This window comes from Notolepis coatsorum, assembly GCF_963971535.1.
Source record: "Notolepis coatsorum genome assembly, chromosome: 19".
NCBI classification, from domain to species: Eukaryota; Metazoa; Chordata; class Actinopteri; order Aulopiformes; family Paralepididae; genus Notolepis; species Notolepis coatsorum.
In genome coordinates, this window is record NC_140183.1 from 38,587,004 (window position 1) to 38,608,547 (window position 21,544).

The 21,544-nt window shown below is 45.6% G+C and overlaps 1 protein-coding gene across 1 annotated transcript in view; it reads right to left on the minus strand.

The window, feature by feature from the left end:
* Positions 1–1,644: 1,644 nt before the first annotated feature.
* The window catches only part of LOC311246462 (chondroitin sulfate proteoglycan 5-like), a 78,302-nt gene continuing 58,402 nt past the window's right edge, over positions 1,645–21,544 (minus strand). The window contains exons 3-5 of the mRNA XM_084336616.1: positions 20,872–21,028; positions 17,912–17,968; positions 1,645–2,507 (exon numbers count right to left, since the gene is read on the minus strand). Coding sequence (XP_084192742.1) covers positions 2,340–2,507; positions 17,912–17,968; positions 20,872–21,028 — 382 coding nt within the window. The 3' untranslated portion in view covers positions 1,645–2,339. The remainder of the gene's footprint in view (positions 2,508–17,911; positions 17,969–20,871; positions 21,029–21,544) is intronic.

Sequence of the window (21,544 nt, forward strand, 5' to 3'; positions counted from 1 at the left end):
TTGGAAGAAAAACAGCCCCCCACATCCCCTCTTCTCCCCCACCCAGAGACCCCTCTTTAGCCTGGGAAGGATATCCTACAATACCTCAGTTTAACCAATGGTTTAACCAATGGGGAGCAGGAGCAGGGAGCAGTCCTTTCTTCACAACCATGAGAAGAAGAAAAGCCAACAAAGAGGCCGCCGCTCCTCTGAGGCTCATTCAGCATTCAGAGCGTGTGTGTGGTGAGAGGAGATGTGTGAAAGTGAGAGAGAGAGAGAGCGAGAGAGAGAGAGAGAGAGAGAGAGAGAGAGAGAGAGAGAGAGAGAGAGAGAGAGAGAGAGAGAGAACAGAGAGTAGGAGTGAGAGCATGAGAACTTGACAGATGCAGTGTGTGTGTGTGTGCGTTTGAATCCTTTTGATTTCCCATCCCCAAATTTATGCCAATTCCTTCCCTGGTTGTTGCACTGCCCCTACTGTTGGCCTGGCCTGACAAGAAGGTAGACTCCTCTCTGTGCATTCAGTAGAACGCTATCCGGCTTCTAGCTTAGCACAAATTAATGGAAGCGGATACGGACGAGCTAACCTAGCTGTTGGCCAAAAACACCTCTCCCGGAGTTTTAAGCTAGGCTAGTGGCCTATTTCCGTGTCCATTAATTTATCATAAGCAAAGGTAGCTTGCACCCAGATAGCTTTCTACTGAACGCACAGAGAGCAAACTGGTATCTACCTTCTTGTCTGACTCTGGAAGTGCATTTCCCATAATGGTGCTGTGTTCCTTTAACCATGTAAGAATAATGCCCTGTGAAAATGGATAGCCTACATGAATATGGCCACTATTCTTGTTGCTACTCCAGTCCATATAATCCATGTATGATTCTATGTCTTCAAGGTTTACGATGAACTTTACAAGAATTCCCGGCGAGGTTTATTATGCCTAACGGTGGTATAAAGGGACAGCCGTCCCGGGCCTGAACCTGAACCGGCAGGGGTCCCGAAGGACCCATACAGCACCATCAGTTATCTTACAGACTGTTTTTCTAGGTATCGGGTTTTTGGCCCTGGCCCTTGGAAAACCCACATAAATCTACAACAGACAGTATTATAGCTACTGCATGTATGTAGAACTAACAATCGAATGATATATTATTTACTTTGTGAAACTGTTGTGCTTGGAGAGACTATCGTGGAAATAGTGTTCAGAATTTGGCACGTACGTGTGTGTGTGTGTGTGTGTGTGTGTGTGTGTGTGTGTGTGTGTGTGTGTGTGTGTGTGTGTGTGTGTGTGTGTGTGTGTGTGTGTGTGTGTGTGTGTGTGTGTGTGTGTAGACAGGTGCAGCTAACGAAGCTGTATCTAAGAAGCCATGCAGAGTTGTGACGCTGTCTCTCTGGAGTGACCAGGGCAGAGGAGGAGAAACATAGGAGACACACATACGACATACAAGAGGAGGTTTCATGTTAAAAAGATTTTTATTTCAACAACTTGTCTGCATGTTTAATTTTTTTTCTCTCGCTCACTTGTTTGAAGTCCCAAAAAAGTACAAAATAAAACAAGTACATCAAAGGATTAGAAATCACATCAATGAAAACGAAGACACATTGTGTTTTTTTCTTTTCTTTTATATAATATCAATCCAAGCAAATTGTCCCCCCCCCCCCCCCCAAGATATTTTATACATACGCACTGGATTAGTCAGACAAACATCAAAAACCTCTCAGTAGCATTTATCATTTATCTTTTTCTTTTTTTTCATTTCTTTTTTTTTCTCTTCTTTTTACAATGATGTTTTGTAACTTCTGTTTTTTCTTTTAAACTTCTATATGATTTAGTTTTTCTTCCTTTTTACAAAATACATCGATGCAGGCAGGGGGAGGAAGGGTGTGTGTTTGTAACATGTAACGGTGTATCACATTTATAGTGTATGTTTGTAGTGTGTATGTGGTATGCGCCCTACGTGCGCATGTCTATGTGTGCGTGTATGTGTGTATCAATCTGTTTGCGTATGAGTGTACGTGCACGCAAAGGAGATGGGAGGGGGCAGTAGAGTGACAGTCAGCAACGAAGGGTGGCGGGGCTGCGAGGCAGGGACGTGAGTGGACGTAAAGGGTTGCTTGGCAATAGCGGGGTTTCAGGTGGGAAGTACAAGAGGCAGGAGTGCTGAGTTGGTGGTGTTGGAGTAGGTTTTTGGAGTAGTTTTTTTTGCTGCGGCCATGAGCCGCTTGGTGGCAGTGTTGCCGTTGTAGACGGTCGTAGACTTGGTTGCTTGGTTGGTCGGTTTGGACGGAGAGCAGGGGTTGGCGATCCTGGCGCCCAGCGCGCCTCAGATGGTGTCACGTTGGTTGTTGTTGTCGTTGTTTATTTTTACATCATGTTGTTCTGCAGTGAGTTTACCTCCGAGGAGTTGTCCTCACCCAGGACCTTATGGTTCTCGTGTTTGGGTGTCAGGGAGTTGTGGATGTTCAGGGCCTCGTCCTCCTTGGGCGGGTTCTTCACGGGGTCCTCCAGCTTGTTCTGGGCATTCGGATCATCCTACACCATGGAGGGAGGGGGGCGGGGGGGGGGGGAGGAAAGAAAAGTTAGAAGAACCCCCCCAAGAGGTGCCCCCTGTCATATTCATGGGGTTGGTGTGACCCTGTTGAGAGGCAAACTATGCTTTTTGGTGAGTCGTTTTGTGACTTTGGTTTTGCTTGTAGAGCCGATATGAACCACCTCTGTGGCAAGTTCCTATCATCATTACCCATATCTACAGCATAAAGACTGTGTCTACATTTTCCTCAGTGTGTATTCTGTTAGCATCTACTGTAATACTACCAAATACTGTATGTGAAGTACCCCTCCAATAAACAAAACAAAAATCTAAAATAATCTTAGTTGAAAAACCTTCTGGCAAACTAGACTCTGTGTATGGTGTACAGCAGCGTACAACCAAGCATGTTACTTATTGTAAGCGCAAGCTATTTCAATAGCGCCCATTGTTCCTTTTTTTGCAAACCAGCAGTCATTGGCTACTCCACAATGGTGCCTCAATTGTTGCTCCCAAGCATACAGTAACAATCGGCATGCTTGGTTTGCACATAAAGTTTGGTTGAGAGGACACAGCGGTGAGCCCAGAACTGATGAGCGAGACCCTCCCCCCCTTCTCCCACCAACAAGGCAACCCAGGAAGCACATGCACATCCACATGCAGAAACCCCACCCCCTCCGGGGTCGCTCATACAGCCCTCCGCCCCACCCCCCTCACCTCCATCACTTCTCAACTGCTACACCGACTCCCCCAACACATACTGATCAGCCCAACCTATTGTCTATGGGACCACCGTCACACAAAGCCAAGCAGTGGCTGCAAAAACAATGAGTTTAAGAGCTTGTTTCACTTGAGTTCAGCTCAACTTAATTAAGGTCAGGAGGGGCCGGGTGGGGGGGTTGGGATTGATTGTAGAGCCCATTTTGCCTGTGCTCTTCCAGCCTGTTATCCACATTAATATTGCATGGCTTCATGGCCTCATGGACTCGGCTGCAGCATGGCATCCCGGGGCGACTGTCTGTGCCTCTTTGTCCAAAAGGCGGACTGGCACACACTCTGATGCACAAGACGAGCACACACAGACACCCACAGAGACACACGCACACACACAGGGACCCATGCACACACACACACACACACACACACACACACACGCACGCACTCACGCACGCATGCACGCACGCACGCACGCACGCACGCACGCACACACACACACACACACACACACACACACACACACACACACACACACACACACACACACACACACACACACACACACACACACAATGCACAAACCCCGACACACACATACACACACACACACACACACACACACACACACCACACACACACACACACACACACACACACACACACACACACACACACACACACACACACACATTAGATACCCTCATTCACACACACTCATATAAACACACTGTGAGGTTGGCCTCACTCCGATACACACTGAAATGGTATGCACGCGCCTTCACACACACACACACACACACACACACACACACACACACACACACACACACACACACACACACACACACACACACACACACACACACACACACACACACACACACACACACACACACACACACACACACACACTTCCAGACGCTGTGGGCTGTGTGCCATTTACAAACACCACAAAAAAGTGGATGTTTGTTTGTTTTTTCTTCTAATGGCACTTTTGTTGAAAGGGGTGAGGGGGTGAGGGGGGGAGAGGGGTGAGAGCATTTACCCATCGGCAGTTCAGCCTAGATAGTAACTTCGGGCAGGACGTGTGGATACGTCACTTCCATGGTTACGGGATAGGAGCCTTCTTTCCTTCCGTCAGCGTGAAACTGGAAAATGTCGGGGGTTTTGTTTGTTGGTTTGTTTGATTTGTTGTTGTTTATTTCATACTTTTTTTCATGAACTGTGATTGGGGGGGGGGGGGGGGGGGGGGGGGGCAGAAGTGACAAGGACAATAATAGCAAGGGGCTTTAGTGTGTTGTTTTGGGAAGAGGTTGGGGGTGGACAGAGATAAGGAAGGGTGTTGTTGATGATGATTGATGACACATGGACAGTTCCCTGCAGTGTATTGCATTATGTGTTTGGTTGTTGCTTTGTTTTGTGTTTATCCCGAGTCACGCTAGCCTACCCTGAGCGGATGAGGAGTCAGTACTTGCACTGGATCATGGACTGTGAATTTTTGCTGACCTCTACGCGGGCAGCTGTGTTTGGATCTTGTCCTGTTCACGGATGATCTAATGACTTCTGCATTAGGGGGTGTCTTGGTTATTTGTATGCTTGTGCACACAAAGTTACTGTGATGATGATATAGTACAGTATGTGTGTGCGTGTGCATAATCTACAGTATGTGTCACTGATGTCTGTGGTGTGTGTAGTGTGTTTGCAATGCATGTACTGTATGTTAAGCAACAGGTTTCATGCTGATGACTGTGTGTGTGCGTGTGTGTGCGTGTGTGTGTGTGTGTGTGTGTGTGTGTGTGTGTGTGTGTGTGTGTGTGTGTATGTGTGTGTGTGTGTGTGTGTGTGTGTGTGTGTGTGTGCATTGATTGATTGTCTTGCCTGGTCAAAGTTGTGTATGGACGTCAATAAATTATTAAATAATACTGAGACATAATCTAGGGACACAGGTACAAATCCGGCTTGCAGTCCACAGAATGGGACCAACTGGACAAATGAGGAGAACAACTCAACTGAGGACTGAATTAAAGGGACAATTCACTAATATTTGGACCTGCACGTTTTAATTGTTTTAAGAGATTATTCAGTCGACTTGTGGAGAGAAATCCTCTTAGAAATGACAGTCAATGAATTTACAATGCGATTTATTCATATTGACACAAATAATACTATTTTAACATGTGTGCTGCAGATCAAGTGGACCAACAAAGTCCTGTGGAATTACTGTTGAGGGGAGATTGAGGGTGAGTGGATGCAATTCAAACCTATGAGTGATTATATGTGATGATGGTCTACAGTGAATGTCTGTGGTTATTTTAAGCATGATCGTCTACTGTATGTATCATCATCTTTCTCATACTGTAACCTGCTTATGCACAGGCAAATGCATTTGTATTTGTGTGCTTTTAATATGCCTGTCCTTATCCTAATGTGCTTGCCTGCCCTGTGTGTGTGTGTGTGTGTGTGTGTGTGTGTGTGTGTGTGTGTGTGTGTGTGTGTGTGTGTGTGTGTGTGTGTGTGTGTGTGTGTGTGTGTGTGTGTGTGTACAGAGTGTGGGGACGTTTCTCTGGTGTCAGCCTCGCCCTCTATCCCTCTCTGCGCTGCTTTCCCTTCCATTAACAGCCCCGGTGGGATAAAGACACAGTACATCCCATCTGGAACACTGGGCTGGAGCTACACTACATCCTGTCTGGAGCTACACTACATCCTGTCTGGAGCTACACTACATCCTGTCTGGAGCTACACTACATCCTGTCTGGAGCTACACTACATCCTGTCTGGAACAGTGGGCTGGAGCTACACTACTACACTACATCCTGTCTGGAGCTACACTACATCCTGTCTGGAGCTACACTACATCCTGTCTGGAGCTACACTACATCCTGTCTGGAACAGTGGGCTGGAGCTACACTACATCCTGTCTGGAGCTACACTACATCCTGTCTGGAGCTACACTACATCCTGTCTGGAGCTACACTACATCCTGTCTGGAACAGTGGGCTGGAGCTACACTACATCCTGTCTGGAGCTACACTACATCCTGTCTGGAGCTACACTACATCCTGTCTGGAGCTACACTACATCCTGTTTGGAGCTACACTACATCCTGTCTGGGCATGTGGTCGAGGGACTCCGCAAGGTCACCGGTATCATTCCACCACAGAACCAACACAACTTTTCTCTCTGCTATTGAACCTACACGCTCTAGTGCATTTTTAAAATGTGGATTAAAGGGTTCAGTTTTTCCATTTTTATATATTTGGTTTCTGTAATATTTTGAATTGCTTCAAAGTGTTCTCTGTGACTTTGACATCCATTTCACAATACTATATTGGTGTGCATTGAAACGCTACAAGCCAGGCTTGCTTTTCTGTACATAATCACATAATTCACTTTGCTGCTATATTTGGTCGACAGTGACGCGTGGGTGGTACCGATGCAGAACTGCCCATTCACTTCAATGTTAACACTTTGCTTCAAGAAACAAAATAGTAAAAAAAAAAAAAAAAAAACAGGCACAATGCACTATTGGTATTACAAACTCATTATTAGCTGATTCAGATTATTTTGAAATACATGGAAGTGAATTACTGCTCACTGAAATCAGAAAATAAAGAAGGTGGTTTAGAGAACAAGGCAGAATGCCAGTCGTAAAGAGAGATAGTAAGTAAATAAATAATAGTTATATTAAAACAAATGATTTTAGATGTAAAGATTTGCTTTTGGTTTACTGTAGTCTAGTAGATAGAGGGGGGTATCATGCACCCCCCGGAAATATACTTCTAACCAGACTTTCTAGAATGGAAAAAAGGTGAAAGAAATGATAGGCTATGTTATCAAGTTGTCAGAGTGTCCCATGTATCATTTATATGCAAATTAATGACGCGATTATAAAAAAAATCGCAAAGAAATCTGTTTCATATATCTCAGCCAATATTGCAGATAACTGAACAAATGAGGTGTCTAGACCCATGTTTTGAGGGTCAAAGATCACAATAACACTATCGATAGAGTGACCACATGTTTCTATGTAATTTGCCTATGCAAATCTGTGCCGTCAATACAAAATAATCACATTTTTATTAATTAGTTGAGTAGGAAAGCGGATACTATCATGCACCCCCTGGAAATATATTGTTAACCAGTGTTTCTAGATAGGAAAACATGTGTAGAAAATGATAGGCTATGTCCCATGTATCATTTATATGCAAATTAATGACGCCATCCACAAAAAAACGAATGTCGCTATTTCAGCCAATATTGCAAATAACTGAACAAGTAGGTTGTCTAGACCCATATTTTGAGGGTCAAAAATCATAATGAACCTATTGCCAGAATGATCACCTGTTTGTGGCGAGCTAGTATGCAAATTAGTGGCACCTTTACAAAGAATAAAGCATTTTTACCAATAAAGACACATAATATTGTAGATGACTGAACAAAAAAAAGATGTGGACTCATGTTTTGAGGGTTCTGTATCATGCTAGCTTCCGCTCAGCGTCATATTGCATATATCTCGCTTCAGTGGATATGCACTGAATAAATTTCAAAATGCACCTTTACATACCAACATCCGTCTGACCACACCCCCATCTGCTACCTATATAAGCAGGGGTGGGGCCACACACTCATCTCCTTCTCAAATTTCACCACAAGGAAGTGCCTGTTATATACCACATTTGACGTGGGAAAGAAAGTATTTATCTGAAGAAAGGAAAACAGAAGACAAGGAGATACGTTGACATTATATCTTTATTTTCTCTCTCACTATATTCGAGAAAATACAGCGATATTGTCTTCGTCACTGGAGTGTCTGGAAGATGATGATCATTCTGACCTCCACCGGCTTTTTCGTATTAGGGGCTCGTGCCGCTGATATACTCCCCACCTGCAGTCCTCCTTGCTGCGGCTGGATAGGTATTGAACCTCCGGTCATACAGCTGGACTGTGGGAGGCACCGGCTGTTGTGAGAAGCTGTTTTGCTTCCGAGCTGGGTGAGTAATGTTTTGCTTGCAAGCACTAGTTGTCTGTTAGTGCTATGGGGGCTAGCTGACAATTTTACGAAGGCCGGCCCCAGATTGGAGTCCTCTGCTCGGCTTCTTAAGCGGCGGACGGAGGATCTTGGTCTGACGCCCATGATGGTCAAACTAGTGGGCCACGACCGAGACCTGGTTGAACCCGGGATTCTCTGGACAAGCGGATGCTTCTCTGTCCCGTGCAGGCCCCATCTTTCACGTGAGTGAGAGTACACCCTAACGAGGAAATGTGGGCATGGATCTTCGTTATCGGGAGATCCATGCTCAAGTCGGCTGCAGCCCGGATGGGAATTGTGCCGGCTCCGCTGTATGTCTGGTAAATCATTTCTTTTTCTCTTCTCTCTTAAGGATGAGGAGGGATTCAGACAGCGGCCTGTCTGAAGTGTGGCTTGTTATGTCGTTGTGTACAGTTCAGGTGATAGCTGCTTAGCTTGCGTGCTAGTTTGTGGCCTACTGTTGTTAGCCAGTCAGCTGTTAGCTGCGGCGCTAGCTCGTTGTGTTCACTAGGCTAGGAAACGTTAGCTTGCTGCTATCAGTCGAGAGCGGCTGTTAGCTTAATGCTACACTGTTGAACGTTACTGTGACTATAACATGCCTTAAACACTCTGACTACGACGTCATCTTTGACAGAGGATGTTAGTCGACCCTACACCCGGGTGCCATGCCAGCGAGGACTTCGTCAACATGGAGAACAGCGGCTGGGTGGCGTAGCGGACATTACCCTCGTCACCAACGCAGGAGATGCTGGGTTTGACCCGGTGTCCCGTTGACCAGTGTTGCAGTCCTCTCGGCCTGCGCTCAGGGTGAAGGTAGGAGTCCTGACCGGACTTTAAACACTTCTTCTTTTCTTCCCTTCTAAATGTTTTGTAATAACGATGTTTCCAAAACATGTGTTGCTGCAATACATTGAGGATACGATGCGTGTTGTGTGTGAATTGTCTTGTCACTGGTATAGCTTCTCTCTCCATAGAAAATCGGCGTTGTTTTTTACATGTGTGAAAATGAACTGGTTAGTTGTGATGAGAACATGTGTGTTCATGTAACGTTTGTAACGTGGGTGAACTCACAACTAAGAGGGTTAGTTAACCTGTGAAGCTATGCTTAGTGACATGTGATTGAGGAATGAATCTTTTTCTCAGCCTGTGATGACAATGAACAGCATGTTCACATATTAACAGGAGTACCTGTTCAACCTGGTCGTATCAAGGGTAAGGTAGGAGGGGTGACCCCCCCCGGTTTCCCTGGGGCTTCCCCCCCCTCCTCTCAGACATGTTTGTTTACAATATATTGTGTCACTGTGTTTGTGGGGATACGATGTAACCCTCAGCTTGAGTTGCTGGGGTTGTGCTTCCGCTTGAGAAACTATTCTTTTCCTAAAGAAAAGGTTGTTTGGTCACTTATCATGTGTGCTTAGCAAGGCCTGTGGCCAATACGTAATCAAGGACTTATGTCTCTCTCGTTATGAAAAATGATGTTCCTCTGTAGTAAGAGTGTACTTTGCCATTTTTTATTGTGATGAAGGGTTGTGTGTGTCGTTGTGATCTACAACTGGGTTAGGTTTGGCCCACAGAAGCACATGTGTAAGTCTGGACCGGGGCTCTTAAAGGGGCCCTCTCTGTTCTGTGTTTTTTCCTTAGTAAAACTCAGATAGCAGGTTAGCACATGAGCTATGTGAAGCTGTTAGATGCTTCATGTAGCATGCTATGACTGGGTCATGCTCTACTTTGTCATTACATCGTATGAGGGGTGAGGGGTCGTAAAGGGGTGAACTGGTAATCCTTTCCTCCCCTTTTCTGATTGGTCAGGGGTTAAAACCCCCTGTCCTTCAGGGTTCCTGTCACGTTGCTGTTCGGCACGTTACAGGGTAGGGGGGGGGGGGGGGGGGGGGGGAGTTTCCTGGTCCCACGCCCTGAAAAATTGGGCGTGTGCACCGCGGTAATTCCCCCGCCATAGAGTACGTCACTGAGCGCGTCTCTATTGGTAAGACTTCCGTGAGTTGTTCAGGTTCTATGTTATGGATCTGTTTCAGGGAGTTGTCAGAGCTCCTCATCACGAAGCTCCTCCTCAGGGAGAAGTGCCTTCTGTGAGTTTGGACTCTCCTTCCCAGTGAGGGAGCCTCCTCAGAGTTTCAGAGCCTCCTCCTCAGATTGTCAAGGTGAGTAGAACTTCAAAAAGGAGTTCTGCTCTATTGTATGTGTATTCGATTCAATTCGATTATTGAGTGTGTATTGGTTCAGTGCCTCCTCCTCGGAGAGCCCTAACCTAAGTGTTACATAGCTCAATGTTGCAATATTTCTTTTCAATCTATACAGCTCGCATGGGAAGTCTCTCTGGGGATTCCCGTCTCCTCCCTGTGGCGAGGGTGGCGGGATGTAAAAATGAAAACAAATTTACCCTCAGCCACGTCACGTGGGATTCATGTCAGTCTGTGTTTCTTTCTTTTTTAATAAAAAGAGGAAAGAACATGAAGCACGACGGCTCCTTGTCGTTCTCCCAGGCGACTTGGAGGAACAATGTCTGGTGTCTTGTTAGACTATCCATTGATGTGTTTGGGTCTCGACGCATACATAGTGCTGGCTCGGGGTGTTTCTGATAAGAATCACGCATGAGAGGGGAGCTCCCGTAGCTCACCGCATATCTCGGCGCTATTTCTGCGTCAGGGAAAACCGTGCTCGTCACGGATCTGGGGGACACGAGTTCGATTCCCGGACCCGCCGTCATTTCTCAGAATGTCTTCCCCTGCTCTACATCCCATTTCAACCTGTTTCTGTCGTCATGCTTGACCAGAAAAGCGATAAACGCAAAAAAAAAAAAAAAAGTAAAAAAAAAAAGAATCACGCATGAGGCTGGTACGCCTTGGTTGCTCATTATTAAAACAGCGTTTTTATAGGGCAACTGGGATGGAGGTTTTCTCTTCCGAGCGCCTGTTACTGGTGCGCTGCCTGCTCCCGCTGTAGTGTAGCCTCTTGAGTGCTTCGAGTTACAGCCATGCTGACTGCCTGAGTGTGCCAGGGTCAGTGTGCCAGGCGGCGTGCTAGTGGGGGGAAGGGCCCGCTCTTGGAGGGGCCCTGTCCGAATACGCTGGCGATGTGGGGGGCGGTGTCACTAGTGACCGCCTGGTGAGGTCTTGATGCTGTGGCGTCGTTGACCTCTCCGGGCCCACTTTTCCCGGGGGATCCAGTCCCTTCAGTGGGTCTGGGTCTTCCTTCGCGCTCCGATGCTACAGCCTTGCCACGGGGTTGAGTTTGCTCTTGACCCCGTGATTTTGGGGGCAGTAACGAGGTTTGTTCCTTCCGTTCGTTCCCTGGTGGCATGCGGGTTGTGCGTGTGCGTAGTTGTGGGGTCAAGCCACGGTCTGCTCACCCTGTGCGTTGAGTTGCTTGAGTTTCTCTTCGCACGGTCGGATCCGTCTCCCTCCCGTCCTCCAATAGGGAGGGTATCCTCCATTAGGGAGGGTCGGGGGGCTCGGTCCTCTCCGGTCTGATGGTTGTGGGGGGCCTCAGCGGGGTACATTTGTCGAGCTTTTAGCTCCCGCTCAGCTCCTGTTATGCAATATGACGCTGAGCGGAAGCTAGCATGATACAGAACCTAAGGTTATGAATATAACCAAGTTCTGTGAATGCTAGTGATGCTCAGCGTCTAGACACCACTGCGGCCCTTGATTTTTCATTGTGGTGACATTTTTCGGGATAGGAGATAAGTGTGTGGCCCCACCCCTGGCTTTGCTGCTTATATAGGTAGCAGATGGGGGTGTGGTCAGACGGATATTGGTATGTAAAGGTGCATTTTGAAATTTATTCAGTGCATATACACTGAAGCGAGATATATGCAATATGACGCTGAGCGTCACTAGCATTCACAGAACTTGGTTATATTCATAACCTTACGTTAAAGATAGTAATACAATTTCTGAAGTGGTCACATATATCTCTGGCATGCTTATATACAAGAGTGCTGCTTTCAATGCCATTTCTTACGTAGGTCTACATGTATGTAATACGGTAATACGTCCTCTGTTCTGGATATCTTCTTTGTTGACACAACATTCAAGTATCTTTTTTAGTGCTGTCAATCGATTACATTATTTATCGCGATTAATCGCATGATTGTCCATAGTTTGCGATTAATCGCAAATTAATCTTTTTTGTTTTTTTGTTTTTTATCTACCTTAAACGGATATTTTTCAAGTTCCAAGTTTTAATACTCTTATCAACATGAGAGTCAACAAATGCTTGCTTTATGCAGCTTTTAACACAAAAGGATGACCCTCATGCATTGCAATTTTGCATCAAATTCAAAATAGAGTGATGCACAAAATAACTTAAAAGAAAATAATAATTTTAAACAATGAATAAAGTGTACATGAAATAATAGGGGAAAGAAAACGTTAGGAACTTGTTACATTCACCCACACAAGGGCTGAGTAATCACCCCCCCTCTCTCTCTCTCACACACACACTCTCCCAGCTCTCTTTCTCTCTTGCCCTTCTCATCTCTCTCACCCCCCTCTCTCTCTCTCTAATATCTCACACACACACACACGCACACACACACACACACACACACACACACACACACACACACACACACACACACACACACACACACACACACACACACACACACACACACACACACCACACACACACACACACACACACACACACACAACACACACACACACACACACACACACACACACCACACAGAAACAAACATAGTATCAATAAGAGCATCAATAATACACCTGAGTGAAGTCCAGTAAAAAAAAAAAAAAAGTCTTAAAAAATAATCGTGAGTTAAAAAAAATAGTGGCGTTAATAGAATCGGGCGATAACGTGTTAATACCGCGCTAACTTGACAGCCTTAATTTTTTTCTATTTGTATGTTGTGCCCTAAACTACTAGTCATCATCATCACTAAAAACAATTGCCAAAGTCTATCTCTTCGATCTCCATCTCTTCCTCCGCCTGATCACACTCGTACCCCTCCTTATCCATGTTATTTTTTGTTATACTGATCATCCTCCTTTACCAGCATGACCAACCTCTCTATATACTGATGATCCTCCTCTACCATGTCAGCATGACCAACCTCTCCATATACTGATGATCCTCCTCTACCATGTCAGCATGACCAACATCTCACATACTGGTGACCCTCCTCTACCATGTCAGCATGACCAACCTCTCTATATACTGATGATCCTCATCTACCATGTCAGCATGACCAACCTCTCCATATACTGATGATCCTCCTCTACCATGTCAGCATGACCAACCTCTATATACTGATGATCCTCCTCGACCAGCATGACCAACCTCTCCATATACTGATGATCCTCCTCTACCAGCATGACCAACCTCTATATACTGATGATCCTCATCTACCATGTCAGCATGACCAACCTCTATATACTGATGATCCTCATCTACCATGTCAGCATGACCAACCTCTATATACTGATGATCCTCATCTACCATGTCAGCATGACCAACATCTCACATACTGGTGACCCTCCTCTACCATGTCAGCATGACCAACCTCTCTATATACTGATGATCCTCCTCTACCATGTCAGCATGACCAACCTCTCTATATACTGATGATCCTCATCTACCATGTCAGCATGACCAACCTCTCCATATACTGATGATCCTCCTCTACCATGTCAGCATGACCAACCTCTATATACTGATGATCCTCCTCGACCAGCATGACCAACCTCTCCATATACTGATGATCCTCCTCTACCAGCATGACCAACCTCTATATACTGATGATCCTCATCTACCATGTCAGCATGACCAACCTCTATATACTGATGATCCTCATCTACCATGTCAGCATGACCAACCTCTATATACTGATGATCCTCATCTACCATGTCAGCATGACCAACCTCTATATACTGATGATCCTCATCTACCATGTCAGCATGACCAACCTCTATATACTGATGATCCTCATCTACCATGTCAGCATGACCAACATCTCCAGATACCTTGATGAACCTCTTCTACCAGCATGAAGGGTTGGGCATCGTTTGGATTTGAACGATTCCGGTTCCGATTCCGATTCTCCATTTCAATTCCTGTTTTTTTTTTTTTTTTTTTTATTATCTTTTTCCCCCTCCATTTTCCTCCGATTTTTCTCCCATCCCAATGTTAGTCGTATGCCAATTCCCAGTCCCTTCCTGGTCGCTGCGCACTTACCCCCCACAGTCAGATCATCTGGGAGAGTGGAGGCTACCACGTGCTTCCTCCGACACACGTCCAGCCAATCACCGCTTCTTTTCACCTGGCAGCGCGGATTCTCATCGAGAGGGCGTAGCGTGTGGGAGGACCACACTATCCCCCTCAAGTCCTATCCGCGCTTAGCAGGCGCCCCGACCGAACTGTAGGAGTCGCTGTTTACAACGACCCGGACCCACCCCGCCAGCTTCTCCCACCCTCTAATACAGCCAATTGTATTAGTGCAGACGGCCAGCCAAGCTGGTGACAACCCCGGAGCTGTGAGCTGGATTCGAACAGGCGAATCCAGCTCACAGCTCCGGGGTTGGTGACGAACGCAATCTCCGCTCGGCCACCTAACCGCCCTTCAATTCCTGTTCTAAACAATTCTCGATTCCGATTCTTTGAGGTGCAGGTCAAAACAGGTCACAGCTTATTTCGCAGGAGATTTTTTTTCATACTATTCACATTGTCAGTTGACTTGATACAGTTTCATTTGGTTGCTGTACTGTAACTAGGGTATTAATTAACAAAGTAAAATATATATATATTTTTTTTAAGAATCGAAAGGCAAACATGTTCTAGAACCGGAAGTTAGGAACCGGTTCCTATTAGATCCTCATCTACCATGTCAGCATGACCAACCTCTCCATATACTGATGATCCTCCTCTACCATGTCAGCATGACCAACCTCTATATACTGATGATCCTCCTCGACCAGCATGACCAACCTCTCCATATACTGATGATCCTCCTCTACCAGCATGACCAACCTCTATATACTGATGATCCTCATCTACCATGTCAGCATGACCAACCTCTATATACTAATGATCCTCATCTACCATGTCAGCATGACCAACCTCTCCAGATACCTGGACCACGGCACTGGCTCCCCGACCACGACACTGGCACTGCAAGCTAATACGTGTCCGAACTGGCTGAGTCTCTGGGCTCAGAGTACTGCAGCACTCTGCTGGGATACTATGACTTTTCTGGGGATGACTGTGCCAGCGCTTTAAAAAGGAAAGAGACAGGTGAATCCGTTGAATAAGCTGCAGAAGAACCCTAGATTCCAGAAGGTTTTTAGTCAGCTTGGCGCATTGTCGCTGGTAACAGATGAGCTCCAACAGGAGATGGAGTCCTTCACATGCATTATGGATGGCCATGGTCGGATGAAGTCAGTTGATGCTGTGTGAGCCAAGATGCTGCAGAAAATGATGGGTACTGATAAAGTCCTGGATGCAAACTCCAAAGTAGACCTTGAACGCCTGCTTCCTCCCAAGGTCTGTGTCATCCCACATGTACAGCAAGCCAACGTCAGAGTCGCCTGCTACAAAAGAGCAGAACAGCCAATATTCAAGAGGCCCAAAGCCTATGATCAAAGTATGGACTGGGAAAAAACAATGGATGAGGAGGTGTTAGAGCCTGTCTGGACGGTTGGACCCATCCTCCGTCCTTCTCTTGTTGAGGTACTGGCCCAGAAAGTGGAGTAAGAAGAGCAAGAAGCTCTTGATAAGGAGGCAGATTATGCAAAAAATAACATGGATGAGGAGGATGGAGAGTATGAGTGTGATGAGGGGGAGGAAGAGATGGAGATCGAAGAGATAGACTTTGACAATTGTTTTAGTGATGATGATGATTAGTAGTTTAGGGCACAAAATACAAATAGAAAAAAGACTTGAATGTTGTGTCAACAAAGAAGATATCCAGAACAGAGGACGTATTTACCGTATTACATACATGTAGACCTACGTAAGAAATGGCAGTGAAAGCAGCACTCTTGTATATAAGCATGCCAGAGATATATGTGACCACTTCAGACATTTTATTACCATCTTTAACCCTCAAAACATGAGTCCACATCTTTTTTTTGTTCAGTCATCTACAATATGATGTGTCTTTATTGGTAAAAAATGCTTTATTCTTTGTAAAGGTTACACTAATTTGCATACTAGCTCGCCACAAACAGGTGATCATTCTGGGAATAGTTTTATTATGATTTTTGACCCTCAAAATATGGGTCTAGACAACCTACTTGTTCAGTTATTTGCAATATTGGCTGAAATAGCGACATACATTTTTAGATTCATATAATTTGCATATAAATGATACATGCAACACTCTGACAGATTTTTAACATAGCCTATCATTTTCTACACATATTTTCCTATCTAGAAACACTGGTTAACAATATATTTCCAGGGGGTGCATGATAGTATCCGCTTTCCTACTCAACTAATTAGTAAAAATGTGGGGCGGCTAAGTGGCGCAGTGGGCAAGGCGCTCGCCACTAACGCAGGAGATGCTGGGTTCGAGCCCAGCTCTCGGCGTTGCTTCCGGCTTGGCTGGTCGTTCATACTAATACAATTGGCAGTATTAGCGGGTGGGAAAGCCGGTGGGGTGGGGATTGGACGTTGTGGACAGCGACTCCTACAGGTCGGTTGGTGCGCCTGTACAGCAGAATCAAGAAGTATCGGGGGCAGCGTGAGCCTCCCACACGTTACTCCTCGCCACTGAGAGATCGCGCTGTGCAGGTGAAAAGATGCGACGGCTGCCTCCTCGTGTACCGGAGGGGACACGTGATGCAAGGCTTCGTCCACATTGCAGCCGACCAGTGGGAGGCATGGTCTAACAACGTTCGAGACAGGGGAGGGTAGAATTGGATAATACGAAATTGGGATGGGAGAAAAATAGAAAATGCAGCGAAAAAGTAGAAAAAAAATTAAAATAAACGAATTAGTAAAAATGTGATTCTTTCATATTGACGGCACAGATTTGCATAGGCTACTTACATAGAAACATGTGATCACTCTAGGGATATTGTTATTGTGATCTTTGACCCTCAAAACATGGGTCTAGACACCTCATTTGTTCAGTTATCTGCAATATTGGCTGAGATATATGAAACAGATTTTTTAGCGTTTTTTTTTTTTATAATCACGTCCTTAATTTGCATATAAATGGTACATGGGACACTCTGACAACTTGTTAAAGTAGCCTATAATATTTTTTCACCTTTTTTCCATTCTAGAAAGTCTGGTTAGAAGTATATTTCCGGGGGGTGCATGATACCCCCCTCTATCTACTAGACTACTGTGGCAGTGTTGGGGGTCAGTCCCTAACATTTAAAGTAGCCAAAAGGACATATGTATCCTTCCTAACCCCTAAACCCAAGAACTTACATTAGCCAACAATAAAGTGATTCTAGTTTAGCAGGTACCCCTGTACATGCAAATTTGCCTATCAAGTTTGGGGGTTTACTGACCATGTTTATTTTGGGGTGGAAGGAATAGACATGGATTGGTCCGTTGAGTTGAGAGAGGGTGACTGACAGGGTCACAGTACAATGAGAGATCCGTTTGGAGGTGGGGGGTGGGGTTTGGGGAGGGGGGGCGGAACCATGTGAGGGCGAGTTGTCTTACCTCACAGTCTGGTTCTTCTTTGGTCTTACACTCCCAGGTGTATCTGCTCATGGTTCTCTAGGGGGGAGAGGGTTATACTCCTCAACAAGATACATGACATCCTCAGACAGAGAGAGGGCTAGATAGATAGATAGATAGATAGATAGATAGATAGATGGATAGATAGATAGATAGATAGATAGATAGATAGATAGATAGATAGATAGATAGATAGATTGATAGATAGACAGACAGACAGACAGACAGACAGACAGACAGACAGACAGACAGACAGACAGACAGACAGACAGACAGACAGACAGACAGACAGACAGACAGACAGACAGACAGACAGACAGACAGACAGACAGACAGACAGACAGACAGATAGATAGATAGATAGATAGATAGATAGATAGATAGATAGATAGATAGATAGATAGATAGATAGATAGATAGATAGATAGATAGATAGATAGATAGATAGATAAGTATAGTTAGATAGACAGACGGATAGAGAGAGAGAGAGAGACACACACAGAGAGAGAGAGAGAGAGAGAGAGAGAGAGAGAGAGAAGAGAGAGAGAGAGAGAGAGAGAGAGAGAGAGAGAGAGAGAGAGAGAGAGAGAGAGAGAGAGAGAGAGAGAGAGAGAGAGAGAGAGAGAGAGAGAGAGAGAGAGAGAGAGAGAGAGAGAGAGAGAGAGAGAGAGACTGCTTGACTTCCTGGCAGGTGGTAGCTGATACTCCCAGCTCAGCACAGTCTCTCAGCGGTATTCACTGTCTCAGCCATATATGGACATTATATTCAGTCACTGTGTACTGTGTGTGGCCATAATATTACCATAGCAAACACTGGTTTGATATTTCTGACGAGGTTTTTCTCACACATATTGACACCAAAAACACTGAACTGTTAGTTCACATGAGAGGAAGGGGGGTGGGGGGGTGTTGTTGTTGTTCTGAGGTTATGGTTATTTGCTACAGGAGGCTATATTAGTCAACATAGTTTGGGTTTGTTTTTGGAAGACTGGTAAGTTGATAGGGTTTAGACCGGGGAAGCTTATGTTGGTGAAATGTATTTACTCGTAAAACTAATGTGTTAGAAAAGGAGATTCTGGTGCTTAGAACAGGGAACACATAGTTTAGGTTGAGTTTAGTTAGAAGCATTGGGTGGAGATTCCTGGGGTGCAGTTAGGACATGAGGATGAATGGTTTTTTAGTATTACAGTAGCTAGCCTACTTTGGTTTTTACTTCAGTGTCCCGAGAATGGCATTTAGTTGTGATTATAACAACTAGCTACACTACTGTGTAGCTAAATGGGGTCAATCTGACTTGATGTTGAGGGGTTAATTAATGACAAATGGTATCAAATCATCAAATTAGCACAAAGCAAAGTTTGCGAAGAAAAAAAAAAGCAATGCATAAAAATGGACTTAGCTTAACACAGACGGTAAAGGACCAAAACTACTGATGGAGTTGTTAGAAGGTGGTACCACGACTTGACGTGGCAAAAATCACACAAAGAAATATCTAACTTAAAGTTGTAGCACTGTATTTACTATTTACCCATGCTACGATGTTAGCATTAGTGCTACTAGCTACCCCATGCTTCAGTTATTGGGTTGCCTCTATAAGCTCTCCCGTGCCACCTACAGGCAGCAGCGAGGCGTTGCATCTCAGATTTATCCTGATTGATGGATAAACCCACCCACTTCTCCCAAATCTCCCACACCATTGGCTTACCTTACCTGTTGTAATCCACTCTCCTATGCAGAGAGTTGGATGATGTTCCACTTCACTGTCAAACATCTCTGCCCAAAGAGGAAGTAAACTAACCGGTTCCCCTCATATTTCTTCTGTTATAAATAAGAACCGAAAATTTGTTTTAAAACGTTTTCAAAAGGTATTTCGCAGCGTCTGTGCAGCCTTGTTTATTCACTGTGTCCACTGAAATGACGATGAACACAGCCATAAAGGTTTGGTTTCCTTATGGAGAAAAGATAGTCAGTTGACTTTATTGATAACTACATCACTGCATAACTCATAAATGTTCAGAAAAGCGTAATCTTTGGTTATTTGTGATACTCTGCATACTCTAATTTGGTCACAGATGTCTTTGCTCTCTTGGGCAGAGGTGTTTTGTTTAGCAGGCTGTGATGTACAGGCGTAGAGACAACTCTGCATAGGAGTGTGGCTGTAACCCCAGAACCCACCCCACTCTAAGATGAGTTGAAACCCTAGAACCCACCCCACTCTAAGATGAGTTGTAACCCCAGAACCCACCCCACTCTAAGATGAGTTGAAACCCAAAAAAAAAAAAAGTCCTTTATCCTCTCCCCCACTTTCCCGCCCCGTTTTCAGGATAAACTGATGAAGTGGACATACGGTTACATGTACTGAAGCAGAGCCACAGTGGCTGACATGGCCACCTGGAGGGGCATGTTAGCGATAGAGCAGACATGCCATGACATACCAATGCAAGGGGTGATCGAAGGGATGGTAGGGTAGGGAAAGATGGGGCGTGGTTGGAGTGGCGGGGGGGGGGTCTCAGGGAGGAGCTCCCTCTTCTTTGGGTCACGTCCGAGCCATACTGATAGCTAGTGTGTGTGTGTGTGTTAGTGTGTGTGCACGGGCTGGCATCTATTTATGAGTGTGGATCCTGTATTCCCTGTGAATAGGGAGTCTATACAGGATTTGTGTAATGTAGGCCTATATTATATCCATGTGTGTGTGTGTGTGTGTGTGTGTGTGTGTGTGTGTTGTGTGTGTGTGTGTGTGCGTACATACATCAGTCTATCTCAACCTCGCTTTGTCTTTGCACCGACCACTTGAGAGAGAGAGAGAGAGGCCCCCGCCCCCTCCTCCCCCGCCCGCTTGCCCGCCTTGTTCATGCCCCCTTTCAGAGAGGTTTTACTCATGCCCATGCGGGGGGGGGGTTACAAGGCAGAAAAAGGTGTGAGAGAGACAAGAGCCACGTTACCTGACAGATAATGTTATCATAGTAAGCCAAAGCACGGGCATGGGGGACGTTAGGAGGGGTGTCGCACAGTTTCCTTACATTTGGGTGGGAGCCCTCAGCGATGGTGGACAGGGAGAAATTATCATTGTGCTGCTCCGATGTCGGCCGGTACTTACTGCTGGGGGGGGGGGGGGCGGAGGGCGGAGGGAGGTATATGAGGAGGTAAGGGGAGAGAGGAGAGGGGGAGAGAGGGGGAAGAAGGGAAGAAGTTTTGAGGGAGATTTGGAGAGCCGGGAAGAGGGAGGAGGAGAAAGAGGAGGAGGAAAGAGAGAAGATGGCGAAAGTAGAGGAGGGGTTTGGTGCAAGGAGGATAGAGAGGATAATGTGGTGGTAGAGAAGGTGGAGAACAGGTTTAAAGAGGAGGAGGGGGGTGGAGAGAGAAGAAAAGAACATGAGGAGGTCGGGGAGGGAGGGGAAGAAGGAGAGAGAGAAGAAACAGAGGAAGAGTGTAAAGTAGAAGTGGGAGAGGAGAGATGTTGTGAAAAGGTAGACAAAGGAGTGGAGGAGGAGGAGGAGGAGAAGAAGAGGAGTAGGTGGGGGGGGAGAATGAAGAAGAAGAGAGAGGCACAGGAGAACATGAATAGGTAGAGGAGTTTATGGAGGAAGAAGAGGCGGTTTGGAGAGTAGGGGAGGG